Raw genomic sequence first — 26,313 nt, forward strand, 5'->3', positions numbered from 1 at the left:
CTCTCCAAGATTATACCAAAAAATTATCTCTTTTGCCAAAGGTACAGTGGATAAAAGACCTGAAAATCCAGCTGTTTAAGTGAAGAATGGACCAAATAATGGCTACAGAATTACACAGCTATTCATGCAACAAAGTCTGTGGAGCAAGGCCAGGCTTAGCTAGAACAGAAATTAGAATTCAAATTTACAGTAAACAGGCACTGACCACAAGACTGGCAAAGGAAATCACTTATATTGCAAATGATTTAAACCACGAAACCTCCCCCAGCCCGTTCCCAAGCCTTCCTTAGCATTGTGTGGTTCATACAGAAAAAAAGATGGTTCATACAATTCCCTAAACATGGCATTCAAACAGGCTAAGATGCAACTACACAGAAATAGTAATTGTAAGCGCTGTGCCCTGCTCTTAAGCTAAATCCCTGGACACTTTAATATCCTTTTTATAGGCATTAATTATAGCATTTTGCTCCTTGGTTGTGCTTCAGCGACAGTCTGCTTCTGTGTTTCTGGACTTGTCTGATAGAAAATAAGTGCGCCCTTGCCCAGGAAGGATGCTACCCAGCCACTCTGGATTTGTTTCTTGGGTGGAGAAACGTCCCAGGTCAAGCTCGAGTCATGTTCCAAACAGCACAGTAAGACAAAATATTTTAGCCCAAACACAGAAGAGACCCAACAAAGAAATTATGGCTACTTCTGCTCATATTCTAGTGCTCTGACAGAAATTCTGTCCTACAAAGAGTTAAGCAACTTCCAGACACAATCAGTAGGGGAAATCATCATATCTAATGTCTCGACAAAGGGAGATAGAAAGAGGTGGGAAATAAGAAGACAGAGAGGAGAGCAGGCTCAGAGGAGGAAACGGCTACATATTCACACAAATAAACATGAGTTTTATTTTCTTGTGCTGCAAATTGTGTGGTGGAAAAAACTGTTGATTAAAACTACAACTAAATGGTGAATGCATGGGCATTACAACATGACAGGGCTATTTCCAAGTGAACATATAAAGGGACTGCCAAATGGTCTATTAAAAGCATGTACACTTACCTAGTCAGCAAATAGGTCAGTGATCACCACTTACTCTGCTTTTTAATAAAGGGATTTGAGAATATTCCCTGATCTTATACAAAACACAGATTTTCATTATTCTTTTGTGAACTAGAATGAGCGCACTATAGTAGCTGGAAAAAAATTTAAAAGGCATCTTAGCTTGTCTTTTTTCTTTTGTTGCTCCCTAGTAATATATAACTTCAGGTTACAGTAGGAAGAAAGGGAATAAATTGGCACATGCTATATTTTATTACTGATTTTGGAAAAAGTAACAGCAGGTTTTTATGAAACACACACAGTGCCTTACATTGTTAAATTCTTCAGGGTAATCTGGCTTGTTTCTTACTGCTGGCAATGGGAAACAGTAGTGAGACTGCCAAGACTTTGATTCTTTGTTCCTCTGGGCTCTCAGCACCCCAGAACCTCGAAAGCACCAGGATCCATGACTCCTTGGTAATATACACTACGGCATGACCCTGGAGCTGTGAAGCCAAATGAGCAATACAGAAAGGACCCTACACTCCCTAAAATCCCCCAAAACACATAGATGAGCTGGTAGTAAAACTTGCACAATTAGATCAGAAGCTAACCTATGGTTTGTCGCAAGTTTGTGAAAACTGAGACACATCAAACCCAGCAAGAAACAGTCGTTCTTCCATGGAAAACCAGATCACTGAAAAAAATTCCTAGCACGCTTCAAAGCCACAATCAGTAACTAAGCAGAAACCTAGCTTTAGGTTGGAAAAGGGACTTTGATCTTTGTTGGTCACTTAGTGGCTTCCACAGCTCCAGTGCTGGGGACAGCACAGGTCACAGATGACTCCCATTAATCTAATGGCTCCTGGTGAGAGAGAGAGGAAAGAGGCAGCTATGTGCTACCCTTTGCTCCAGGATGAGCTTGGTAACACAAAAAAATGATGTAGATCAAAAAGACCAGGTAGTTTGCAGTTTAGTAGTTGCTATGTTTGTCTATGCATACAGATTAGTACAGGATAAAACCACTTCACATCAGTGTATTTCTATTTAATGGGATTAGCAGTCTCACGTTTGCTTTTTTCCCCACATGTTCTTAGACAAAAATATGCCATTTCATTGTATGTCAAATGTACTTTGGATGCTGCTGGAAAAATATTTAACTTAATTAGTTTATGGGGTAGCACTCAAGTTACGTAAAATAACATTACATATTGAATCTCTGTTTTATTCCAGGTAATTTCTTTCCATTAAGAGGAGTCTCTCTTTCGGGAATATATCTTACTTTATCAGCCTGAACTTCAGCTGATTTTCTTCTTTTACCTCTCTTTGTCCAGATCCACCTTGCTTTGTGGAAGACTTTCACAACTCATGTGGCAGAGTATGTGCCCACCAGAACTGGAAGCATCTAGCAAGACGAGCACTGAGGTTGCTCTACGTGTTCTTATACCCGTAAGAACAAAACAAAGTGATGGAAAGCCTGAATTTCCTTCTCTTCTCAAAACCCTGAAAAAGCACCCATTTATTTTCCCTGACCCAAACAAAGTATGTTAAGAAGAAGCTAAACAGAATATCTATGCAGTTACCTGAGTGCTGTTACCCTGCATGTAGATTCAACACAAGATTTCCTCTTATCATGGACCTGACCAAAAGCTCACTTAAATCAATGAGAGTCCTTCTATGAACAACAAGCTTTGGATCAGATGAACCCTGCACGGGAGCAATACTTGAGCCCCCAGGTAGGAAGATGTTCCAAAATATTTGGAAAGAACCTTTTATTAATGCAGTACTTGAACCTTTTAAATCAGGGGCTGGAACAGCAACAGTGCCAAAACCAACCCTTTTCTGACATTACTTTCTTTTCCTTAATGTTGTGTATTTTAATGGTAGGTAGGACAGATGGTGAAATATAACATCTCCACTGAGAACTAAATGACAGTCACTAGCTGTAGGGGACACGAAAGTATTAAAGAGAAGGAAATGTACAAATAATGAAAGTACATTTTGTCCAACTTGCTTTTGATGAGGCATAAAATAAGACATAAATAATTTCTATCAGGAGGAAATTAACATAACAACATTGGTATCTGCAGAAGAGTGAATTTGTATTATATAATCTGGATTTGCAACTCAGGTAGTGCAATACCATTTACCTGGATTTGAAGTAAAGATTATATCAATTCTATTTTCACCATCAGTAATAAAGCATAAATGCAACACCATTAACGTGACTGATAATAAAGAGATGTCATCAGTCCCAACTTGGATAAGCAATAAAAAAAATAGACGAGAGAGGAAATGCTGTTTAGCTGTATATGAACAAAGAGATTCTATTAACCTGGGTTTGCAGTGAAGAAAAGTGTCAATATTGCTAACACAGGTTTGCAATTAAATTGGTGTCAATGTGGCTGGGAAAGGGAGTTCATAATTAGGATAACACTGTTAGTATTGACCTGAATTTGGAACTGTAAAATTCATCCCTGTGCTCTACAAATGACCACATAATTATTAACCTGCAGTTACTTTACAATTAGAGAATTACTTACGTAATACACTACTTTTATATAACCATGTGCCTGTTGCAAATGGCGAGCTGAATGTAGTGTTACCAAAAGCATCCAACACTTAAAACTGAATTTCTACATTTCTTTGCAAAAGCATTCCTAAGGATTTAAATACTTTATTCCCAGAAAAAAATACTGCTTCAGTAAGACCCTGTGTTCCTGCTCCAATTATTGGTTTCTTTATTAGAATTACTAGTTTTAGTTAATTGCTAGTTAAATCTCTATTAATGACCTCACAAATAATTATCATACCCATTTATTGTAAATACTCTCAATGCTTCTAGGGAACATGGTCAAGGGGGTAATTAAATGGACATAAATTGGTTGTTTAATCAGCCTTATGCACTTTAATGGAGGAAACAACGAGAAAAGTATTTATTTTAAAGTCACTTTAGAACCTGAGTGTGCACTTTTTTGCACTTATTTTCCCATGTAACTCCAAGTCAAATATATCAAAACAACACTCAAGAACAGGCAAAAAAGGATTTTTCTTAGGGGAAAAAAAATAATACTTTTACGTGCTCTTTCCATGTTTCCTCATAATAGAAAAGGAAAACGAGCCGCACAGCATTCTCTGTCTCAATCCCTTTTATAAATAGCCTCACCTTCTTCTTTTCCTCCTCCTTCTTTTTTCTCTGCACCATGAATCAAAGGTATCTCCACTTCTGTTGTGTCTTCTTGGTTCAACAAGGGCTCTGAATAAATTTGATAAAAAGAAGATGAACAGTAAGGCTTTTCAGAATGGACATGAAAGGATAACACACACAAGAGAGCTTGCCATTAAAAACACCGGCACAGGAAAAGGATCCCTTTCCCCAAGGGTGCAGACACAAAAAGTCTCAAGGAAATCCAAGGGGCTGTAATTGAGAGCCTTGATCCTCCAAGATGATGAGCTTTCTGGGATTCAGAACCCCCGCCACACACACACATACACACACACACTACTTAGCTCCAGGCATGGGACTTCTCTGGGACTCCTCACAAGCCCAGAGACCCAGGTCATCAAGTGTTTCACTGGACTGGGGACAGAGCATTCAGTGCTCCAAACGTACAAGGCTGACATGCTTGTAATCAGGAATAAGAAATGCAATGTTCACTTCTTTCACTAATAGTTATAGTCATTAAAAAGTCAACTTTCATCACTGAGAACCCATAGATGCTCCCCTGCTCAGGGATGAATTAAGAGTGACCATAAGAAGATCCAGCTGCACAGATTTAGCTCAGTAGGCATGGAGAAAGGAAGGGAACATCAACACTACCGATAATATCTGAGCAATAACTAGTGGTTTTGCCTGTTAATCTTGCTCTTTGGTTTCAAGCCACATGCAGTACCTTCTATTTCCATGCAGGAGCTTTGGGAATCTGCCCCACTTTTCATCTCCTCTGGAGAAACATCCTGTTGTCCTGTTAATGTGACAAATTGAAAATGGCATCAGCATGACGGCTGCATGCAGGCAATGGTAAGTTCATCAAAACAGGGCACGGACCTAACATATAACATAGTACTTTTCAGCCAAGTACCACTTTTCTTCTATTAAATGAACAATGCTGGACTTATTTTATATTTGAAAATACCACTTAAACTCTAAGCATTAAGTTTGTTAATGGGGTCAGTCAAAACTGACCCTGCATCCCTTTTGGTTTTTTTTCCTTCTTCTTTTGTATCTCTGCCTTGACAAGCTCTTTCTCATAAGAGCTGTTGCAAAGCATTTGCACTTGACAGTTTAACAGAAGGAACAGAATCACCCCACAGGCTTTTAGAACAACAAAAACAACAACAACAAAGGACAATAATAGCAATGCTATGCACCCGGGATCAATACGGTTAAACCCACATATTTGGACATGCATGCGTTTTCCAGCAACACCAGAGATTACCGCATGACAACCGCTTGGCACATAACCAGTAGCCAACAGCATTTTCTTGAGATGGCAGAGGTCAGGCTGAAACCCACTGGATGCTGAAACTGGAACAACTAAGGTTCCCAACTGATCCATTATCTCTTTCTTCAACAATTTTGATACAAAACTTTACCTTCGGCTTGATCTTGTTCACACCCCATAGGATGTACTGGGTCACTCTCCTGTGCACCTTTGGAGTCTTTCAGGGAGTCTGAGGAAACAGCAAACAAACCAACCAACTAACCAACCCTGCAGCAGTTTTCATGCTGGAAAAGTCCGGTGGTTCCTACATACACAGGTAGCCCTTAGGTGCTAGCTTCATATTTGGCATTCGGATGTGCTACAGATTTTCTATCTGTTTAACCACACTTATATACTACAGAAGTGTACTCGTGGGTTTCAATTATTCAAATTGATTTCAGAACCTGTATATTTACTGAGCAGATTTTTGCCTGCAGTACAAACCTTAAACAAGGAGCCAGCAAGAAAGGATGCATAAGAATAATCGGCAGGGCTACCAAGAATTTTATTTCTAATGAAGTGGTACACAGCTATGAGAAACAGCACAAACCACCAACTTTAGCAAATGGTTTCTTATTTATTTAGAACAACACCTTTTATAGCTGGATTTTCACAACTTGACAAACATTAAATCCTATAAATCCCACAGTGCAAATCCTAGCCTCATTTCACTTGATGACAGAACTCCCAAGGTCATTATTGTGGCCAAGACTGCTTTTCCTTTTGAGACAGACCACCAAAACGAACTGCCCAGCAACACGCTCTGAACCAGTGGCAGAGCAAGGTTTACATCAGCCAACAATCACTATGCTATCTGTAGTCTTCATCAACACAGGGCACTATTGTGTGGTGTAGAACAACATTTTCTGACAACAGCCACTCCTTAGTTTTTGTGTGGGGATGGAGAAACGCATCATTCCCCCCCCCCAGTCAGGAAATCACAGCAACACAGCCACCCGTTTTAGCTCTGCTCATCTGCATAACACACAGCTTTCACTGGATAAAAAGCTCTCTTTGAGCCTCGTTAAAAACCACCGCTGATCTAACTGCACATTTCTGGAAACTACAGGGGTAAAGTAGACTTGAGGTCATCACAACGGTAACAGATAATCAGTATTTGTGTTCCAGAGCGAAACACTTTCTAAAATGCTGCTAGATGGAAAACTTCAGTAACAGTGCCAAAAGATCTATGGTGCATGATAATAAATTATGCTAGGACAGTCTTGTTACGACTCTACTTCTGGAAGTTCCCTTTGTACAATATAGCAGAGCAAATCTTACAATATACCAAAGGATGCCCCTGTAAAACTCTGTTCCTGAAACTTGCCAGGAATAACCTCTGATGGATAAGTGAGAAAGCTGGGTTGTTAACATCTGATCCAAATTTAATAATCTGTAGAAAAGGTATGCAATGAAAGTGTGTGGCTTTAATTAACTGCAAATAATCCCCCAAGGCAAATATTTAATTACCTGCACAGCTTCTTACATCTTTCATGGCATGACAATAAGTTTATAAATCCAAGTTTGAAAGAAGAATATCTCATGGATGTACCATTTACTAAAATTTGCCCTTGCTGCACATTTTTTCATCCTACCATGGACTTATACTGCTACTCAACGCTACCAGCTGGACCACTGCACTGGCCTTTCATACTAGGATGCCACATCGTGCTATGAGTTACAAGGGATTACCCTATCAGCTTGAACCACAGCAAAAATAAATTAGAATTTCATCAAATTCCAATTTTAACCAAAAAGCGAGTTGAAGGACCTCTTGGTATAAATGGGAATGGCACTAAAAGTCTGTAGGGAATTTTTCAAGCAAACTTTAAACCCATTGAGTTAAATTCTGGCTTTGCTTAAGTTTTTGACAAAGCTCTCAGGATACCAAACAAACCAAGATTTGTACTACCTGTATCCCCATAACCTAAATTAATACAATCTTTTTCTGTATGTTTTAGTTGTACATTTGTGAAAGGAACTTTGGCAGTCCTCTGCCTTAAGTACTGTGCAGCTAGGGCCCAAACAGAGCCCTTCAAACAGCCAGAAGTGATGATAAAGTGTGATATTACCTACTATGGGTGGGAGAGATGCACATGGCTCTGTCCTATCAGACCCTTAGAGCTATCTTATCCTACACCCATTGCACAGACCTTCATACTCCTAGACCCGTGCCTTTAATCTCAGGTGCCACCTTTTCTCCCAGAATGAAGAATGACTCCAATTTCATGCAAAAATCAATCCTCAGCATCAGAGGAACAATTACGCGCTTTGGTCAATAATAACAAATGGAGTTTAAGGAGCCTCATGCTTGGCTGATATATGTGCCCCATCACGCTGCTGTTTGTTGTGGAGCATTGCAAAGCTTATCCTGCAGCGTGGGGAGTTGTTGCTACTCCTAGCATTTGGCACAGTTGGCAGGCTGGCTCCGCAGCTGCGGTGAGTGTCAGTGGTAGGCACCACGGCTAGAGAGCACCCATGCTATTTGGCACATCTTCACACATTCTCATAGCTGGCTCTGCACAGCTTCTTCTCACAAGATCATGATTTTTTGTTAAGCTTTCATTTTTAGCATAAACAGTTTTCTAATTGTTCCAGGGTTCAAGAAAGCAATTTAATTGCACAGGATTCCAAATTATCCCAGGAAATATACAATGATAATTTTGCATGAGTTATTTTTTGCAAAACATGTTTCTGAAAAGAGCAGAACGTGGACAGGAGTTACTGCCTAGCTGCAACAGTCTGCCACTCTTATTTCAGTAGCAGAAATAAGTCTTTGCATTAGTATGCAGATTGTGAGTTTCAAAACCTTCAAGGTCAGGACCATGTCAAAGATTTCTTCTTTTCAGATGCAAATATTCGATCACACATTCAAGCCAAAAACTCCAAAGACGGATTTACTTTTAGGATTAACAAGAATAAAATAAAGCGAAGGAATACAATTTATGAAGAAAATCTGAGACAAGTAAGAGTAAAAGTGTAAGACCAAACGTACCAGTCAATAAAAGCTGTTTCCCAACTGGATGCGAGGCAAGAGTGCCACCCCCATTTCAGCTGGCAAGCAGTGGTGGGAATCCCCCAGATGCTGATGATATACTACTTTCTGTGTGCAAGTTTTCAGTAGGGTAGTGGTATTCCTCGGGCTCAGCTGGTCCTCTGTGCTCAGCAAGCACTTTAGAGCCTTATCCAACTGGGCAAAGCCAGTATCATAGTCCTAAACAACTCCAGGGTCTACAGAAGCTCTGGCCATCCCTAAAGCCTTTGTCTGATTGGTCTGATTGACCAGGGAACAAACTCTGGAACAAACTCTGATTTTTTTAAATGGCATAAAGCAGTGTTAGCCTTCTAACACAGCTACTTATCCATTAAGCCATAGCAGGGAATCCAAGTCAGGATACTATTTTGCAGCACAGCATGCTTAGTTTTTGGTAACACAAGCTGAGCACTATTTACCTTGGGTAACCATGACTTAGGACTGTAAGGGTTAACATTCCTCCAGGCAGGACTGAAAATAATCAGTGTTTCTGATATTACACTGGAGCAGTTCCTAATGTCATCATTGATCACATATGAATGAACCCACCATGACTTCTGATGACAAAAATGAACCAAAGATAGAGCACTTTATCTACTTCACATCAAGCACTGAAGTGCTCCTTCAAGTCTGAGCATTGCTTAATTCCTTCAAACCTGCTTTTACTTGGTGGCTGCAGTGGCAGTGTCCACATCAGGAGTGCCTGGCTTTGCACCTCTCCGTTGTACTGAAACAACAGCCTCATGGGGCTGCATGGCTGAGTGCACCTGGGAATTAGCCCCAACCTTTAATAACCCATGGACTTTAATAAGCTGGATCAGAACACTCCCCACGTATATTCACTGTTCCACTATATCAACTGTATGTTGAATTCAGCTCCAAGAAAACCATGTAGCTTGCAATAAACTATCAATCCTACTCTTCCTGCCAATAATCAGACACTATTTTGTCTAAATACTGCATACACTCCCATGCTTTTCCATGCCATTCATATTTTTTTGACTGTATAAAGCAACGTTGCTCAAATAAAATTTTGCAAATGCTAAGGAAGAGGAGAAATGGAAATATCTGAATGTTAAGTGGTTTTAATGATCTCCTAAAATTCACTTCCCCAGCTACTCTCTGTATGGCTTATTTACTGAGTCCTTTCTAATATGGAACACACCTGGGTCCTGCACACAGCATAGATAAATCACCATGGTTTAGGGAGCTGTAAGAAGATTAAAGAGGAAAAAAGCTGGTCATTACGAAAGAAACAGGTTCAGTGCATTTTATTTTTTAACCATGATACTGTGAGAAATGACTGGAATATTTCCAGAGTGAAAGAAATCAAGCAGGCATCTAAAAATACAGGTAATGGTGTGCACGGAGGCTGCCACATGATTAGGGTATTCTTTTGCCTCATAAACTGAGGAAAATGTGTTAAAATGAAGTATTATAAAATAGTGATTTATGAGAAGTTAGGGAGATATTCTTGAGCTTTGACTTTAAAATGTTGTTTTTATATCCACCAAGATTTCATTTTAATCTATCTTTATGACAGATTAGATTTATTGGAGCCCAAGTATATACGACTTGGTAAAGCAGACCTTTTTAGGTGCAACAACCTGTAAAGGTATTTTTGCAAGTGTTCGGGTAATAGACCAGGCGGTTCATCTCTGCAGGTGGGGTTCACTGAGTAATGCTCCCACCCGCTCACGCTTCGAGCTGACAGAAGAGCATCTTCTCTAACTTCATCTTGTGTCCACAAGAGAAATTTCAGGCGCAGTTGGTATGATAACCATGGGCATCCTGCTGCTGCCATAAGGGGCAGGGCATGTTGTACAGGGCTGTGGGAAAGGAAAAAGCTGAGAAAAACCTGACTGCCTCAGTTAGACCCTTCCCAGGAGAAGATGCCACACAGCTGAAGGTAAGTGTTGAGGTGGGGAGACAGAAGCAGTAGGCACTCGCATCAGACTGACAGGAGTGCAGCTGGATGGCTCCAGGTCAGCTAATACTTAAAAATAAGTAGGATCTAAATAAACCAGCTAAGTAGATTAGCGTTAGCTGTTGCGGCTGCCTGTACTGGCGAAGGGTAGAGCAGAAATACCTCAAGTAGTTTATGGGCTGGCCCCCATCTGGATGTGCAATGCTACAGACAGTTCAGATTAAAAGGAAAAGTGAATAACCTGCATTACGTACAGCTCCAAGCGACCATTACGGAGGGTGTAAGGAGAACAGGCGCTTGGCTGGATACTGATGGTTATGTACCTGGTTTAAAGAAAACTCAAACCACACCATGCAGCAAGCGTTAGCCAATTTGCTTTCATAGAAATAAATCCTTCTAACCAAAGGAGAGAAAAATGTTATCACTGTAGCTGGCATGCAGAGCCACAGCTACGGTTGGGGGTGTCGAAACTCTTCCACTAAAAGGTTCTTTTTCAGTTACCTATAATTGAAATTTTTCAGGCTGAAATTTTCCAGGTCTAATCATAGCCCAAGGGTGAAGTAAAAACATTTCATTGGTAGCTGCTGAGCGCTCAGCACTTCTGAAAATCAGGTTATTCATTTAGATGTCTTAATATATACTTAAGAGCTGATTTTAAACACCTCTTTCTGAACATATTGGCCTTTCAGTCAATCTTTTTCACCCACTTATCAGTGTCTAATTTGTGTCGATTTGCACAGCTCCCCTGCATTTGAAATGCTCTATCTTTCAGTTTATCCCTTTCTCAACCATTGATGTCTTTAGGATATCAAGATTTTTCCACGGTGAGAACTACAGCTGGCCAGAAAGGAATTTTATATCCATTATGGTTTACAGGCAGGATACTTAACAGGCTTCTGGGTTGCATAAAGCGAACTTTTAGGGTTAACCCCTAGCCAAGGCATGTACCTAATTCTGTTTCTGACAACACAAGCCCTCCAGCTGACTGAATCTGACTCCATTTCAAAGAATGTAGAAAAATAGTGACTTGCTTTAAATGGCACTCCCACAGGAGCACAGACTTTGGTGAACACCTGGAAATAATTAATCGCTACTTTATTTTTACAATTAATTAGCATATGATTTAATTTAGTTGACCTTCAAATGAAAATTCAGTTCTTATTAAGTGCTAATGAATTAAAATCAGCATATTGTGCACAGCAACTTTGCCATGATTGCATAGTGGGGAGTTCATTCTTCACCTGTACTAAATCCAGTTCCTTTTTTAATTTTCCTGCTAGAAAGCCCTATCATTAAATCAGGTTAAATAGTAATTAGTAGGACAGGTGACTGAGATGAAGGTGCAGAACATTCTGTCTCTCTCTCACACACATGAACATGCACACACACATACTTTTTTTAAAAAAAAAACACATTCACAGGTTCAAACCAATCCACAGCTCTATACGATGTGGTCCATTTAAAAGGAGGCTGTAGTCCCAGCACCATCTTGTATGGACAGACAGGCACACTAGACTGAGTGCAGCCTGTCTGATATGTGTTTTATCTACTGCATAAACTTTAATCGCTTTGTTCTGCCCTTACACTTCATAAAGAGAAGCATCTCTAACTTGAGATATGCTATGTATAAAGGATCTACTTCCATATGCACAGTAATGAAGCACTATGAAGGTGCTGCCTAGAGACGTCAGTTCTCCCCCCAACAGCTAATAGTTATGTGTGCAAGTTTTCAAGGGTAAAATTGCAACATTTCTTTGCAGTATTTCCAGACAGTAGAAACAGAAACTTGGCACAGACTGGAATAAGAGGATACCTCCACAGCATAACATCAAACATCTTGATATTCTTGGAATATGACTGGTCTGCTTTTTTTTTTTTTTTTTTTGCTTCCCCCCACCCGCCCACCCCCCACCCCCACCATGAGGACAGACAGAGCACTTAAAAAATTCAGTCTGCTCAAAGGCCATATGCAGACTGAGCCCATGTGGACCTTTTTTTTTTTTTTTTTTTTTTCTGGACAGTGTTTCTTCTGTTTGGAATAACAGAGGAGACATACTTGCACATTAATATGAGATTTGTAATCTCAGAGCAGGTTTTCATTTTCACCGGAGTGCCTAAAAACATGATTCTTGCACTGTTCCATGCACTTACCATGAAACATCCCCTTTACATTCCCACCCTTCCCCCCTTCTCCTTTAAAAAAACCCTGATAAATACGGCTCAGGTAAGACAAAAAATACTAGAACCTGATGGCAGCAGAGACCCATGTGCTCTGTTTTTAATATCACCACATTTTAGAGCAACAAATAACTATTTTGATGTGTCTGCTATATTCTAATTCAGAAACATGAAGAAAAATAAGCAGAAAAACTACTAGCCAAAAATAATTGGAGTCAAAATACTTGTTTTGGTGCACTCACCAGAACTGACATTTGAAAGATGCTATACTTGCATAGCAGGCTTAGAAACCTCCCATTCTGAGTGGTTGAAACTACGAATTTTGGGAATATGTAGCCTACACTTATTTGCCGTAAATCTCCTTTCACAGTAGTTAGGTAGAAGGACTGGAAAAACATAATTTCTTTAAATGCTTTACATCCAGTTCATTTAGTTGAAGATAAACTACTGAAATGAGTATGTTCCAGAACCTGGCAGGTTTTAGCTGTGTTAACTCAGTGGGCAAACAATTTGAAGGCTGAAATTTATTTCGGTACCAGCAGGTGTTTTCAGAAATGCCGGGATTTTGTAAAAGTGCCATTTCCCAAGAAGTAGCAAGCTTTTGTAACACCAGCGTTCATTTTAAAACAACTCAAAAGCTAAAATCTGAGAAGTTGAAAATATAGTAATGGAAATAAGGATTAAAACCATGGTCTGATGGATGCGGTAGCATCATCATTCAGAACTCTTGGTTACATTTAAAAAACCAAGCAAGCAAATCCCAAAACATCTTACTTTCCTCACCATTCCTTTTTTCTGGTTAGACAACTTTACAAACAAAATATATGGAGTACAGTCTATCTCGCTTCTTCCTCCCTACCAGATGCTTTCCATCTTGCTTTTAAGGAGAGGTGGGACATCAAAGAGAAACTGCCCTTTGGATTTCTCAGGCACTGCTTTTCCTGTCAACCCCTCAAGGGAAGAGGGGAAAACACTATAATTTTAGCATATTATAGAAAAAGTGAAACCCATAGCACCATGATGGCTACTTTCCTGAGAGAAGACAACTACTACATTCGGTCAAAAATCTGGAGTGGCTACACATTGAGATGGTCACTGAAAAGCACAGCAGAAAACACTGGCTTCGTAGTCAGGAGCAAGCACTCAAAGCAATACCAAAGTGTTGGGATCTTCAGTAAGACTGCAGATAGAGAAAAAAAAAATAAATCCCAAAGCCTCACCATGACCCTCACATTACAAAACATAAAAAACATATCTGGTGGGGATCTTATAGATACAAGGATACATAAACAGGCCAAGTGTCAGCAAAAAAAGAGAAATGACTGACAAGCAATCACCAGCTACGCTGGGGCTGAATCTACCACTATTTCTGTCTTCCACTAGCCTTGCCACGACTATAATCTGTGAAGATATCAAAAGCAAAAGCCAGCAAAGGTTTGTGATTTTTTTCTCCCTACAGGATCAATCATTCAGTTAAGAGAGCACTTAAATCAACCTGCACAAGGCTTTGAACTCCTAATCAGGTAAGTATGTGGGCTCTCTAGCATGTGTCTTTGGAACAAAAGGGCAAGATCTCACACCCCGTCACACTTATCTAGAAAAATGAGAGGAGAGTCAAGCAGCGATGCTGAATTAAACATTAAATCTTTTAAAATAAATAAGTTAATGGATGTTAATAATTATGTTATCTCAGTAAAATGCATTAAAATTTTCTATTAGTCTTTCTTGAAGGCTGTACTGACGGATTGTATTTATTATAGATAGCATAACTCCTGTTTTGAATTACCAGTAGCAAACATTTTATAAATCACCCAGGGTTCTGCCTGACGTACCCCCACAAAAATGCCAGAAACTGTAGACCAGCACAAGCAATTAATAGCGTGATATCATAAGAGTATCAAAACCAGTATGTCTGTGCGCTGGTTCCTATCTGTAAGCCAACAACTCCACAGGAAAAATCTCAGCTTGAAACATTTAAATTAGATCATCTCTCTTTCTTGTTTCCTAAACTCCCTGTCATTTGGCCCCGCGACACTGTTAAATATTTATCACAAACTAAATGATCTGAGTGCCCAGCACAGTCTGCACAAGATAAACATTACTTTCTCCCTCTCAATTATGACTTCATCTCCTCCTGTCTCCTCTTGATGTGTTTACAGCTATTGTGTTTTTCTTTTCCCCATCAGGAGAGCACCAAATAGGGAGCTAATATTGCCGAGATAGATGCACATGCTTAACTTTATGCCCGTGAGTCGCCCCAGCAAGCCCAAGCTTTGGGCTTAATTGTGATATGTCACGTATGATATTTTAGTATTACCTCTATAGCAAGGGGATTTAGGAATACATGGCATCTCTCCTACCAGCATAACAGCTGGTGCCAGGTACTTCATTACAAAGACTTCCATAAATGAAAATCCAAGCATTCACCTATTTCTGTATTGTTTAACTGTGATTTTGGCAATTTCCAGACAAAGGAAACCAAGGCTTTGCAAAATGTCCTCTTGGGACTGGATATTTTGAAACACAATTTGCAATCGGTACCTTTATCCTCACTCAGTTCTGTTTCTTCTGATGATGACAGGGTGGCTACAGCTGAAGCTTTCGTCTCATCTGTAAGAGCCACAGAAATGAAAGAGAAGTTATTCATTAGATAGCAAACTCATGAACCACTTTACTGAAAAAAGTGTTATGCCTTCTTGAGGCAAGATACTAGACCTGAATTTGATTTGCTTGGCTTCCATCTCTTCACACCGGCCATCACGGGTCTGATTGTCTTCCCTAAGCCAGGGCTAAACTTACATTACAATACTGCCAGATCAAGTCTATATTTCAATTTCTCATAGTACAGACTGAGGAACAGCTATCGGTTCCATGGGTAGGCTGGTGTCGCTATTTGCTTTGAGATTCCTTTTTTCATTTAATCCAGATATTTTGAGAAAAAACAATTAAGCCATTCTTAACTTTAATGTGTCCATGAATCCCACTGGAATCAAAAGATGCAAATGCTTTCCTGAAAATAGAAGCTTTCATAAATCAAGCCTGAAATTTAGCAAGTCCCTGAAAAATCTGTAGCTTGGAGTTTTTTAATGGTAGAGCATGCGTATAGAACTACTGCAGTTAATAGATAAAACTAGTGCCTGAAATTAATAAATTTTTTAACTTTCACTGTTGTCTTATCTTGGCAATTTTTATAGTTCTAAAACCTTCATAAGCCTTTGTGTTCATTTCTAGCCTTTCATTTATTGCAAAAGACTTGCCTCTGATGATTCTGACAAATTTTTTTTCCTAATATAGTCTCCGAGTATTTATAACTACCTTGAAACAAGAGCTCTGAAGCACCTGCCATTTTGTTTTTCCATGTGTTAACTGATGGTTCATTGTTCACTGATGATAGATTGGAAACCAGACTTTTAAAAAAAACCACACAGTAATAGCTGAAAAATTTCAGGCCAGTCTTTGCACACTATAACTGGCTTTTTCACTACTGTATAATAGGAATATATGAATCTGTAAGTAATGGAGTGGGTAAGAATACAGGGTCTTATTTCTTCTCCTACATTTTCTTTCACAATATCAAAGTATATTATTTGTGATTTATCACGCTCAGATGAAGGTTATGCCTTTTGGTTTACAAAATACAAATAAGAACTTTTAACATTTGATGGGATTGCTCCTTACGGTGATCATTCATAGCGATTAGAAACGTTTTAGGCTTACAACTGTGTATCTTAGAAAATCAGGTCATTTCCTACTGCCAAGAAAGGGCACAGAAGCAGCAATCTAAAAGTTCCTGATGATGTTTTGTCTCCACAAGTAGAGTGGAAAGCAGCAGCAACTCATTAGCTGAACTTAACTAACCGAGGTAATTGTACACCTCTCTGTTCTTGCCACTATGCAAACCAGTAGGGAAAAATGTTAAGCCAAATAATTTTTTCCTGTAACACTGTGTGCCTGTGACCGAGGAGGTGATTCATGGACTATGCATAGGCACGATGCTATCTTTAGGCATGCACCTAAAATGCATTCCTAAAATATGACATGCTCTGGATCTGGGACCTAAAATGTCTGGATCTTTTCCTTGACGCTCTTCATGATAGTAACAAAACATGACTACCAATATGAGATAGCGAAAGAATGTACATCACAGCTCTGATAAACCAGCTCTGACAGCTCATAACATAACAAGTCGTAATGATGGTTTTGGGAAAAACACAATGCATTTAAGACACCTCCAGTAGCAAAGTAATAATTTAGAGAGGTACACAGTCCTTAATTCTCTTGGGAAAAATGAAATGCGTATCATTCAATTGAACTGTTTTACGAATGAAAACACCGGGGAAATACGCACCCCGTCAGAGCAAACACAGCTGAGAAGCACCACGGGCTGCATTTGGCATTTGTATGCAGCTGTATCACCGGGTTTAACACCGGAGCTAGGAGCTCCTAGGTGAGTTAGCAGCCAAGCAGTACTTAGTACAGTTAAAAGTTCAGCATCGCTGGGTCAAAGATATGCCCCTGCTTAGTCAGAGATTCAAAACAGTCTAGATTCAGACAGAGCAACTCATTCATCCCTTCTCCCTCGTCCCCTTTGCCTGTTTAAAATACGACCAGAGTAAAAGTGAAAAACCCAGGAAGGGAAACATGGTTGCTCTCCAGCACTTACAAAATACCACTGCATGCTTATCTTGGGGATGATAAAGGGCCTAGGTCCAATGTTTGCTGAGGTCCATGGGAATCTTTTTTTTATTCTGTAACACCGTGTGCCTATGGCTTCACCTCCCACAGCTTGCCCCATATGAGGACATAAAGAAGAGGTGATAAAGAGGACATGAAACCTAGAAGGACTTCAAGCACTTGCAGACAGCATCAGCTGTTAACACATAGTTGCAGAAGACCGACCTGTGGAGTGCGGGGAGAAATGCTGCACTTCCACACACACAGTGCACCATGCACAGGACAAAAAGAAGGACCCTCATCAAATTAACTCCTCATCTGGAAATGGCCACAATGCAGTAAGCAAAACAGATAAGTAAAAATTCCAGGCCTTCTAAATTTCTTTTCTACATTTACGGCTGGTCGTCTTCAGCTCAATCTTCCACGTATTGAAAACATTCTTCAATTCTGAATTTTAAAAAACAAAAAGCTTCTGAAGAAAACCATTTCATAGTCTCTGGATTAAGTATGTGTAGGCAATACTGTGCACTGCAGTGAGAAAAACCCCAAGCAAACAAGCATGGTGCTAACATGTAATACTACGCTAAAACAAATCCTTAAGAAATGAGGAGATTTACAGACATTTTGATTGTCAGTTCAGCTGTTTTGATAACTGATTAATTCTAGTTGTCTTTTGCATTGAACAGAGTTGGGTAGGATGAAAAGCACAACCATAAACAGAAAAAAACAATAGAAACTATTGTGAACAGAGTGACATTGTATTTTAAAATACTGACCTCACTATCATTTCTAAGCAAGCCGTCTGCAAAACCCGCTGCTCGTGACCTCTGACATTCATTCACAGTATATGCAATATCATTCTGTAAGGATTTAAATCTTCATAACCCCTGAGACTTTTGTAGACAATTTGTTAAAACTTTAAAATATCCTTTAAAATCTTCAGAAGTACAGTTTTCATCAAAAGAAGCTTTTTTCCTCCTTCTCCAAATTTCCTTTTCCACCATTTCTGGTCTATGCAGAGGGCTACTCCCTTGCAGACAGAGGGAAAAATTATTTCTTTCTATTTACAGGCTCAGCTAGAGGCAGTCCACCTTAAAGGGAGAATGTAGAGCTGGTAAGCTAAAGAAGGAGGTTTGCATTCCTGCATTGCAACCCATTCATTCATAATGAATGGAGTTTCGGTCTGTAATGGAAGAATTGCTCAAGGCCTGAGCTAATCTGGTGAAAATGTACAAACATTCTCCTTCAATAGCATTGACTAAGGTTATTGTTCACTAAGGTGGATAAACCTTAGAAAGCCCTTTAAGGAACTCTGCACAAACCTGCTTCTTGGCTCTGGGCCTCCATTTCTTCGGTCTTTTGCTTCTCCTCTGTGCCATTACCACCTATCGAGGAAAACACATAAAAATCATTTATGATATATCTTTTTATTGGTAACAGCAGCAGCAATATTAATTGTAACCAATTCAGCACAAATTGCTAATTTACAGTAAGGTGCTGTGATAAAAGAGGAGATACAAAGGTAAACTGAAAAAACCTGCAAACATAACCAGTTACATTTAAAACAGTCGCATTTTCACATCTCAAACTGAGGAAGGGGGGTTAGATTAAAGATTTTATCTCAACAAGCACACTGGAAATATGTGTATAGCAAATAAAGGTATGTCTCCCTAAACACTGTCTGCAATAGATGAAATCATTGCTTGATCTTAGCCTATGTATTTTGTAAAGATTTTTTCCTGGAATTATTTTCCTCCAGTAACATTCCCACGAGATCCTTGAAGTGGCTGTTTCCAACCTGCAGAATCCACTTTAATGCCTATGGAAGGTAAGAATAGGAGGGGGAGAATCACCTCAATTTTACTTTAAAGCAAAAGGCACACCACCACTTAGCATTAAGTACAAAAATGCATCACATGTGACTGCAAAGAAGAGAAAAAGATAAAGCAAAGCAAGATTGCTAGGACTGAATGCATTTTCCCCCTTTTTACATTCACATTCATTCCCAATTTTCTCCACTACTTTGCATTTGCATTCATTATCCCTTTTCTTCCCTCCAGCTCCCTTTTGGAAGGCAGGTACCAAACAGCAAATTACCACCAAGAGAAGTAACACCCTGGGGAACGTCTATGGACATGAGATCAAGCTCTCTTAAACTTTGCTTGGCCCGATTAGAAATATATCGGGAATTCTGTATTTTTGACGATGGAGAGGGCTCTTTTAGCTTCACAGTAATATTAGAGGCTGCAGTGCAGCATGCTGGATCAGATGCCATGGCTGCACTCCCTCTTTTCCAGCATGGCGAGATAGACGGCGAGAACAACCGAGTACCAGCCTTAATGAAGCACTTGAAAAACTGACTGCTGAGCATATATACTGGGAGAAAGGAAATTCATTCCCAGGCCTGTAAATGGCTGGATAATGATACACATGTTTTTTGCTGTGATCTTTTCTGGCTCCTAGGTTTTTCTGATTACAGCTTCTCTAAAGCAACATGGTTCAAGTTCCTCGCACCTCCACCTTGCCTTTGCTTAACACACGGGGACTGTTGAAGAGAACAGCAGTAGCCCAAATGTAATTAGGTGGATGGAAGAAACCCAGAGAAAGCTCGTGTTTTTCAGAGGAAAATGTACATCTGGTGGCATGCTGCATTCAGCTAATATTTAAAGCCTGAGGTATGATGCTCTCCCTCTTTCCAGCAGGCAATACATCCTGGCATCCAGCAGATGGGACTAGTGGAGAAGTATTTCCAGGCTGACCCTGAGCAGAGCTGCTCTCAGGAGAGGAGATGGAGCAGGACTTTGCCACCCCACCTGAGAGGGGAGAGGTGGGCAGGCAGCAGCTGATGGCCATCGCTGGGGACTCAGGCCTTCTGCGTGCTTGGTAATTCTTTGTACTGCTTTTAACCAGCCTTAATGGATGACTAGCCATAGTGATTTCTTAGCACATTAGGGAGCTTTAACCTGTAAAAAATTGCATTACATGGACGACCAAAATGGCTTGATAAAACCAGCTGGGTTTTTTCTTCCTCCGCTTGAAATCAAAATGTATTATATTCAAAATCAGCGTTCTGCCTGTCCACACACAATAGGAAGACTGCATGTAAAATAGAAAGTTAGGTGTACTAGAAGATACGCTTTTCTCTCCCCCTTCCCTTTTCTTTTAAAACATGGGCTTGGGACTTCGCAAGCTTTGCAGCAAGCAATTAATAAATAAGGAAAAAAAATCCTTTGCATCAGCAGGATGTTTTTCAAAAGGATAATGTCACCTAGCTCAGGACCTGTGAAAAGGGACAGTACGTTCAAGGCAATCCTATAACACAACAGTGCGTGACACTTGAAAAATCTTTACCATTAGGTCAGTTCCAAAGAGAATATTGCATCACTGCAAACCAAGTGGTGCCAAAGTATAAAGGATTTAATTACGGCCAAGTGCCACATGTTTCGCTTTGCACAAAAAGACTTTACATTTGGAAAAAGCAAGTCAGGCATAAATGGTAACTACCAATATATCACTGAAAATAATTTCAGCAATTACCTTACTGCATTCACAGTGTAAAACTACATTCCCGGACAACGCTTGTTTCTACATCCATTATAACAAGCATGACTATAACTAAGAGTTACTTGGCTAAAACCAGGTATTTCAAGAGTTCATTCGTGTTTATTGCCAAGGGACTACATCTCTTGTTAAAGTCACTCAGACCAAACAAACTACGAAGAAAGTTTACATATCATCTGGTTCATCGGATTATCAGATAAAGCACCTATCCATTGGTATGTTTTATCAGTCCTATGTTTCATTATTTCACTGGAGAGTCACTGTTTAAAACTGGTATAATAGAACAATAATTACAGCACTATATGTTGGATTCTCAACATGTTTTCCATCTAACACTTCATTTTGTTCCTTCAGAAAGAAAAATGTAAAAGACTTTAAGCAGAAGCTTCACCTCTTGTACTCTGACCCAGTCCAACAGATTGACTGGATCGTGACATGAAAATTAATCTCAATCAGCATATTGAAAGTATGTGTCGTGCCTGCCAAGTGGCTTTGATACAATTGGAGAAAAGGAAAGGCTAAAAAATTAAGAGTGGACAACTGATCCTCAAGTAAATGACTTGCAGAAGGAAGGGTTAAGCTCTGCTTGGCCTGGAGCACCTCTTCATCTCAGGAGAAAGGGAGGAAGTGGAATATGAATACAGTAATAAGAAAGCAAACTATAGGGTGGAGAAGTGACTAATCCCAAAGCATCTGACAAACAGTTTTCTCCATGTTTTAAAAAAACGTGTAATGAGCCTCTCACCGAGTGTCTTCTACTGATGAAGAGTTTTTTTGTAATTATTGCTCTCCATTGGAGCTGGGGGTAGAGCAAATGGAAAGGCTTTAAGTAGCACATGCTCAAGGCAAAGAGCTGGAAACATATTTCACAAGAGTAGCAAGCCAATTTTTCACCATATCTTTATTCACCTTGGCTCTCCTTTTCTCCAGGCAGAAAAGCCAGCCCTAGTGCATTTCCCTTGAGTCTTCCTCATGACATTATTAATAATAAAAATGTCTTTTCCACTGGATGGCTTCTACAGTATCTGCCATCCTTCTCTTTCCACTACTGCAGCAATTGGCGATTGCATTTCCTTTAGGTGAAAGCTGTCCTCACAATATCTGCTTTTCTATTATAGTAGTAATTGAACAGCAATCTGTCACTCACTCCAAAGGAGATAGAAAAAGTGGCGAACGACATGTCGTGTCGTTTTAGGCCAGCAAATGTAAATGATTTTGAGCCACATCAAAAGACAAATGGGAACATCTGTTTCTTTTCCCCAGCCTGGCAGTCAGTTGAAAAAACAGGAGTTTGAGAATTACAGTAGCACTGTACAAACAAAATAAGCACATCCGACACTAAAATACCTACCTCTGGTCATATATTTTGCTCTCCCTTGCCAAGTTGACTACTGCCTGATAGGTGTTTGCTCTCCCCTCTTGGCCTTTTACTTTGAGATCAGCAAGAAAATGTCCCCCCCACCCCCAAATGATACATACTCTCATTTATATTTGGTAGAAAACAGGCCAAACAGTGATCAATCAGCACACTCAGCAAGCTGGCAGAGCAAGCTGCACTTCTAACTGAACTAGAAAACTAGATACTCTGTGAGTGCCTGCCCACTTTATGTTAAGGAGAGGTATTTAGCATGCACAGTGATATGCCAGCTGCAGTAGCAGCCCCAGAACGAAGCAGACGATATGATAAATAATAAGCCGCCAGTCAGGCGGGAGAGGGCTGGGACAAGATCTCTATGAAAGTCCAGAGGACAAGCTCTCAGCAGCAGCACCAAAGCAGGTTTTATATTCTTCCCATTTTTCCCTGTGAGAGCCTGGAGGCACGCGGTTTTTGACAGCTCTCACTGTTCTTGCGACAAATATGGCAAGTCAAAAATATTAATAGCCTGCTGGCCTCTTGCTTTCCCCATTTCAGAGCTGAATAGTGCCAGGTTTGCTCATACACCTACTCCTCTCCAGCAGTACCTTTCTTCACAAGTAGTCAGCGACATACGTAGAGCTGAGGCTAAAGTCAGTGTCTCAAAAAATGGTGCAAAAAGACACCTCAAAAAACAGTGCAAAAGAGATTTTCCAGAAGAAAACAGAATTGCAGATAACGTATTTTTAGTTAAAGGAAGAAATTCTGCGTAAGCAGTACAAACGAGTCTACTTCTACCTCTCCAACATAGATGTTTTTAATAATAGAAGTGTTTTTACTACTGAGAAAGCTGTACTACCATCTGTGGTGTGTCAACAGAGGAAGGTGCCTTCAAACAACCTCCTCCTTCCTGGAGCAGAAGAGAAAGAGACTCAGGGCCAATGCCTCAGCCTTACCTCTTATCTGCCACCCTTGCATATCTGTGCACGTACCACCTCCCTGAGCACCAGCTTCGGCCCTGTTACATCCCCGCAGGCAGGGCTCTTGCCATGCCAGTCTGGGTGCATTCTCTGGGTGGGCAGCAACCGTGCATCCCTCCTGCGGCCTGGCCTGCAAACCTCCCTGCCAGCTGCGCCACGCTTCTATGGCAAATGCAAATACAAACCGAGATCTGGCAGATAAAGGATGCCGGTTTTGAATTATCTTTTTCTTACAGCACAAAAATACTGCCACAGTAATCATACTAATGACATGAAGGTCCTTCTAGGATAACGGGGAAACTAATTAATGACAAAATTAAAAATATAGGCCTTGATCTTACAGCTGTTACATTCTGTATGAATAGATTTGCTGACTTCAGTGAAACTCCTGAAATGTGAGAAGAAAGCCCACATGTAGCAATATATACCCTCAAGATCATACGGCCTGCAACAGTTTTTAGACAGTTCCACTGGCAAAATGGTATCACACATAAAGCAAGAAGCAAATACACACAAAGGCCATTATTGTAGAACTACAAATGCATTTAAATGAATCATTAGGGTGGTGGCCTGAGGTTAAAGAACATTTTCAGTTTGCATTTTAATTTATTTTAATTAAATTATGATTTAAGTCAGTTTTAATCACTACTGGTATATAATTCCTTTGGGGTAAATTTTAAGACGGGTTAGTAAAGAGTTATCTGCAGTGATTATTTAATGGAGTTATGAGACGACATTTCTCTGTGCTGCTTCAACAATTTACCTCACTGCAGACGCAGACCTGAATGCGCTGCTGTCAATGCACCCAGCCTAAAGAAGTTGTCAGGCGTAATAAATAACAGGTTTTCATTTTCATGCAGCATTTTGTCAAGAACTGTTGAGGAGTGTGGGAAAAGAATGAGAAAACTATAGCTCCTGGGCATTATCTCAGAGGTCAACAATAATTATATTGTATCTCACCTATTTAATATCCTGAGAAACAAAGGAACCTAATCTAAAGCCCACTGAAGTCACAAGGTGTGTTCCATTTGCCTCACTCTATGGATCACAAGGCAAGTAACTTGGCTTCATTATACCTTTCCTGGCTAGGGAAGAACCAGGGGACAACAGCTACAGCATCAGATTAGGTGTTTGGAAGACACAAGCACTCAGATTTGTCCCAACCCGCTTCATACATAACATTGCTGGGAACGTTGTGCTAGGCTGGTCATTCACTGGGTGTAATTCTTCTGTCTGACATACAACGTGAGTCAGATTTTGCATTACAGGTGTTTGGCAAGAGACAGCCATAATTTCATTGCAGAAGATGCTGACCATCTAAATTTCTGACAATCTGCAACTGTGAGCATTCAAAACAAATGAAAGCAGACACCTTCTGGAAGCTTGAGCTGTCCAACATAACCAGAATATGGACATCATACCCTAGATGTCATATGCAGCCCATACAGAGGACAAAGATACAATTGGCATCTTGATGCAAAAAATACACACACTGTGCTGCACGTGAAGGTGCACAATATGATCACAAATTTTATCATTACTATAACTACTTACTATTCATTCATACTGTCATGGTGTGCCTAAGAGCCTGGTAGCTGGATACCATTAAGGACTGTGGCACAGCTTCTTTTCCAAGCCACAGTCAAAATAAAGCATGAGACATACTTCAATGTTTTTGCATGCAGGTCATGAAATCATATGGTGTGGCAATGTAACAAAAGGAGGAAACGGACAGAGAAGCCACACAGGAGATCACACTTGTTAAAAACAACACGTGAACCAAAACATGCGCTATTTTGCATAAATATTTCAGAATTAAGGGGCTAGCCCTGACTTCTGCACTGGACCTGAACAATCATGATGTTATTCACATCATGGTTAGAAATGAGAAATGAATTCCTTGACAGATGAGTCCCCTGCAGGTACGCTGGTTTGTCACTGTGTATAATTCTCCTCTGACAACATTGCATTAGTCACTTTAGTAAGTTAGTATTTTGCACCTTACCTCATCTCAGGAGAAAGAAAATCTACTCTGAAACATTTAGCATGAAAACATGAATTACAACTATTTGCCTGGTGTGGTTTACACACACGTACATTCGGCTGCTAAAAGAAACCCGAACGGGTAAATGGTCAACACAACAGGACTGCATGTCACCTGCGGAGGCCAAAATGAGCTGCATTTCAAAGTTGTCTTGTGTTGCCACTACACGGCAATTTAATGAAACAGTAGAAGCGATTTCAGCAATGAAAAGAATCCTCTAAGAAGGGTTTGCTCAGTGAGCAAATACAAATAAAAATACAGAAAACGTCCTGTTTTTCCCCTAGCTTGGTGGAAGGTGATCACCTGATATTGTGAGAGCTGTAATCAGTCAAGACAGATGGTGGACTTCTAAACAGAAGTGAAAAAAGAAGCTATCAACTGATGTGGATAGGGGTTAATAGCATCACTTTAAATATAACCAATCTGCATTACGGTGAAACATTTCACAGACACGTTTGATACACATGCTTCCCAGGGAATTTCTTCTGTAGTTCTTTATCTTAATTTAAAGTTTTATTTAAGGATTTGGTTTGGTGGCAAGAAGAATACAGTAACTTCTAAGCTATCTTATTAAGTAGCAGCACTTTTAAGGCTGAATAAGAGTGCGTGTTTTTGAAGTATAATTATGTGTCGGGATGTTCATTTTTAGTAGATTATGAGAGGAGCAGAAATTTACTGAAGAATATTACTGCCCTGTGGGATGCAAAGAGGAAATGCAGCTACTATTTATCAAATGATAAAAGAATTGCTTGCTATAAACCGAGGAACACTTTAAAACTAATCAGAAGTTGAGTCTAGTTAATATTAATCCACACCTTAAAGAGAAACACAATCAGGCTGCATACTATTAGAAGGCCCTTAGAAAAGATGCTTTGAACTCCACTGTGTAACAGCAACACACAGCAGCTGTTGTATGCACCTTTCCCCACCCCCATTAAGCCCACTTGGAGGAAAGCAGCACAAGCCTGTTGGCTTTTGTGGGTACATATGCTATATCCCTCTCTATGAAGCTAAGGAGCGAGCAGCAAAGCTGCAAAATTCCTGGTATACA

At 40.0% G+C, this 26,313-nt stretch overlaps 1 protein-coding gene across 3 annotated transcripts in view; it reads right to left on the bottom strand.

Moving 5' to 3' along the window:
- The window catches only part of MACROD2 (mono-ADP ribosylhydrolase 2), an 892,508-nt gene that overhangs the window by 37,306 nt on the left and 828,889 nt on the right, over positions 1 to 26,313 (bottom strand). For 2 of the 3 annotated variants that reach the window (XM_056357737.1, XM_056357736.1), the window contains exons 12-16: positions 18,646 to 18,708; positions 15,191 to 15,259; positions 5,623 to 5,700; positions 4,920 to 4,991; positions 4,193 to 4,282 (exon numbers count right to left, since the gene is read on the bottom strand). In XM_056357737.1, coding sequence (XP_056213712.1) covers positions 4,193 to 4,282; positions 4,920 to 4,991; positions 5,623 to 5,700; positions 15,191 to 15,259; positions 18,646 to 18,708 — 372 coding nt within the window. The remainder of the gene's footprint in view (positions 1 to 4,192; positions 4,283 to 4,919; positions 4,992 to 5,622; positions 5,701 to 15,190; positions 15,260 to 18,645; positions 18,709 to 26,313) is intronic. The other variant, XM_056357738.1, reaches the window with a different exon arrangement.

The sequence above is a fragment of the Falco biarmicus genome, chromosome 12, assembly GCF_023638135.1.
Source record: "Falco biarmicus isolate bFalBia1 chromosome 12, bFalBia1.pri, whole genome shotgun sequence".
In the NCBI taxonomy this organism is placed as follows: domain Eukaryota; kingdom Metazoa; phylum Chordata; class Aves; order Falconiformes; family Falconidae; genus Falco; species Falco biarmicus.